Raw genomic sequence first — 3,135 nt, 5'->3', positions numbered from 1 at the left:
TGGTCCACCTGCCCTGCAATTCAATAGCCCATACATTTCCTTTCATTTATGTTGACAACCACGCAACATTGTGAGCTATTTAAAACCTTTCGTCTAATTTGAACTACATATGCACATTTGAGAGCTATACTGATTTTCCTGATATGATGCCATTTGGATGGACACTTGTATGTTTCTCAATCCTTAGCTTGGTCCAGACAGGTCTTACAGCTAAGGAAAAGAAATATGAACAAATCTTAGTTAATTCACGAGTAAAAACACATCCATTCCAACACCCTCTTTCTTAATCCACGAATAGCAGACTCATGTCTCACAGAAGAAAAAGAAATTACCGTTTCAAAAAGGAAAAAAAGTAGTACTACTAGTAGTAAGCGAAAACAAATCTTTCATGGCCTTCCTCGTGCCCAAAAGAGACAGGCACGGCACGGGACACCTGGCCAAAGCAGGAAGCGAGTAGGACTGATTAACTATCGCAAATCTAATCCTCGTTCCAAAAATCCTATCGCAAATCTGCAGTCTCCCAGATTTTCTTCTCATCGCGGGTCCCCGCCGACGCCGATCCTCCGGGAGCCCACGCCACGCCTCCAGCCGACTACACCTACACGTACCCCGCACCGCCGGCCACGCGTCCCTCGGAATCCAGCCGCCGCGTGCCACCCTTCCCCTTATAAACCCGACCCATCCCTCCTCCTACGTTACTCACAGCCTCACAGCAACCAGAACAATCCAGCAAACTCATCGCACGAGGATCAACAGCAGCAGAGAGAAGCAAACCGGCCGGCCGGCGAGATGGCGCAGGAGAGCCTGAGGCTGGTGTGCCCGCCGGTGTCGGCGCACGAGGGGCGGCTGCCGCGGCAGTACACGCTGGAGGGGCAGGGCGCGAAGAAGGACATCTCGCCGCCGCTGGAGTGGTACGGGGTGCCCGACGGCACGCGGTCGCTGGCGGTGGTGGTGCAGGACGTCGACGCGGACGAGCGGGTGCCGTGGACGCACTGGGTGGTCGTCAACATCTCGCCCGAGGAGAAGGGGCTGCCCGAGGGCTTCTCCGGCGCCGGGGGCAACGCCAACGCCGGCGGCGGCGACGGCGGCGTCCAGGAGGGGGTCAACGACTGGAAGCAGCCCGGGTGGCGCGGCCCCGTCCCGGACTCCCACGGCCACCGCATCCAGTTCCGGCTCTACGCGCTCGACGACGTGCTCAGCCTCGGCAACAAGGCGAGTGCACCTACAAACTTCAGTCGTAGAGACTCTGTTCTGAATGAACTCTGGCGTGTGACAGACGAGTACTGATTCGTGGTGCTGGATTTTGCAGGTGACTGTGGACAAGGTCATGGAGGCCATCGAGGGGCACGTGCTGGGGGAGGCCGAGATCACGGCCGTGTTCTAAGGAGTTCTTGTGGATTTTGACACTCGGCTCTGTGTGTGTGTGTGACCTGCTTGTTACTTCTTGCGAATTGTGTGTGGTCTGTTCTGTAGCGTGCCTGTATACGCATGGCCACGAGCAGCCTTTGTAATTTTGATCCAATAAATGAAGTGACTTCTTATCAGCCGGGTACGGTTGCACGACAGATCTTTGTGACTGCAATCCATTTTAATCACTGTGGTCGAAGGAATGGAAACTGGCAAATACCATTTGAGACATCAAGCACCAGTGGTCTAGTGGTAGAATAGTACCCTGCCACGGTACAGACCCGGGTTCGATTCCCTGCTGGTGCATATCTTTTTTTCTGCTCAGTGAGACAAAAACTCGCGTCTTTTTTTTCTGCTCAATGAGAGAGAAAAACTCGCGTCTTTTTTTTCTGCTCAGTGAGAGAAAAACTCGCGTGGAAGAGGGCTAAGGCCAACTCCACCGCACGATCCCAAACGGACGTCCGTTTTGTCCGGATTGGGTTCGAGGCGCCCACTGCGGCAGAGCGACCCAAAACGTCTGCCCCCCTCCCCGTGGTATCTCGTATCACTCGCGGAGCCCGCCCGCCCGCGCCGTCCCGCTCCTCCTTCCTCCCCAGACCATCGTTCCCCACGGCGCCGTGCTCGCCGAGCCCGCCCTCCCGCTCCCCCTTCCTCCCCCGACCACCGCTCCCCACGGCGCCGCGCTCGCCGAGCCCGCCCTCCCGCGCCGTCCCGCTCCCCCTCCCTTCCCCGACCACCGCTCCCCACGGCGCTGCGCTCGCCGAGCCCGCCCGCCCGCGCCGTCCCGCTCCCCCTCCCTCCCCTGACCACCGCTCCCCATGGCACCGCTCGCGGCCCCGCCCCGCCCCCGCTGAACGAGCTGGAGCGCGTGCGCCGCGTCGGCAGCGGCGCGGGTGGGACGGTGTGGATGGTGCGGCTGCGGGCCACGTCCCGCTGCTACGCCGGCGACATCGCCATCCTGCGCACCGCCGAGCACCCTGTCGTGGTGCACTACCACGGCATGTACGAGCGCGGAGGCGAGCTGCAGATCCTGCTCGAGTACATGGACGCCGGCGACATCTGGAGCTTCGGCCTCAGCATCCTCGAGTTCTACCTCGGCCGGCACGGCGACTGGGCCACACTCATGGTCGTGATGTCGTCGCCGGCAGCCGTTGCGCCCGCGCCCGCGCGCGCCGCTGCTCGCCACCCTGCCGCTGCCCCGCGTGCTCGCCGTCTGCCAGTCGCGGCTGCCGTGGTCGGGAGGCTGGCGCTGGTTGGCCTGCCGGCAGGGGGGGCGTGCCCATGCCCTGCTCCGGCGGCCGTCGACGCGGTGTGCCATGAATAGTGGAAATAGAGGAGAGAGAAGGGATGGGTGGGTGGGTGGGTCCCTCAGGTTTCAATGACAGGTGGGCCAGACTCATGTGCAGACGGACACAGGGGACAGCAGGGACGCAGAAAACGTCCGGCTCGTGTCCGCTTTTGCCCCAAAACGAGACCAACTTTGGTCCAGGGATGGGGTGAAACGGACACGAAACGGACGAAAAGCAAAATGAGGTTTACCGCTAGGCCGTCTGGTTTGTCCGTTTTACCCCAAACGGACGGGGACGGACAGGATAGGGTCGCGCGGTGGAGTTGGCCTAAGAGCATCTCCAACAGCCACGCAACACGCCGCGCGTTAAAAACTCATTTGCCGCGCGCCCTTCGCCTGGTTTGGCGCGGCCGGCAGCGCTGGCTCCAGCAGCCGCGCTA

At 60.7% G+C, this 3,135-nt stretch overlaps 2 protein-coding genes and 1 non-coding gene across 3 annotated transcripts; all 3 read left to right on the top strand.

Moving 5' to 3' along the window:
• Positions 1-689: 689 nt before the first annotated feature.
• LOC542799 (UPF0098 protein CPn_0877/CP_0992/CPj0877/CpB0906) lies at positions 690-1,544 on the top strand. Its single transcript, XM_044588625.1, has 2 exons — positions 690-1,212; positions 1,310-1,544. The coding sequence occupies exons 1-2, from the start codon at positions 790-792 to the stop codon at positions 1,382-1,384; spliced, it is 498 nt and encodes a 165-aa protein (XP_044444560.1). The 5' UTR covers positions 690-789; the 3' UTR covers positions 1,385-1,544.
• Positions 1,545-1,642: 98 nt separating this feature from the next.
• On the top strand, positions 1,643-1,713 carry TRNAG-GCC (transfer RNA glycine (anticodon GCC)). The gene has a single exon. It is a non-coding gene; the product is annotated as a tRNA-Gly (tRNA).
• Positions 1,714-1,988: 275 nt separating this feature from the next.
• LOC123170894 (mitogen-activated protein kinase kinase 5-like) lies at positions 1,989-2,789 on the top strand. The gene has a single exon (XM_044588617.1). It carries the CDS (start codon positions 2,315-2,317, stop codon positions 2,729-2,731), a length of 417 nt encoding a protein of 138 aa, XP_044444552.1. The 5' UTR covers positions 1,989-2,314; the 3' UTR covers positions 2,732-2,789.
• The last annotated feature ends 346 nt before the right edge of the window (positions 2,790-3,135 follow it).

The sequence above is a fragment of the Triticum aestivum genome, chromosome 1D, assembly GCF_018294505.1.
Source record: "Triticum aestivum cultivar Chinese Spring chromosome 1D, IWGSC CS RefSeq v2.1, whole genome shotgun sequence".
Taxonomy (NCBI): domain Eukaryota; kingdom Viridiplantae; phylum Streptophyta; class Magnoliopsida; order Poales; family Poaceae; genus Triticum; species Triticum aestivum.
The sequence above is the reverse complement of the archived record's forward strand: the minus strand, read 5'-3'. Positions and strand labels throughout refer to the sequence as shown.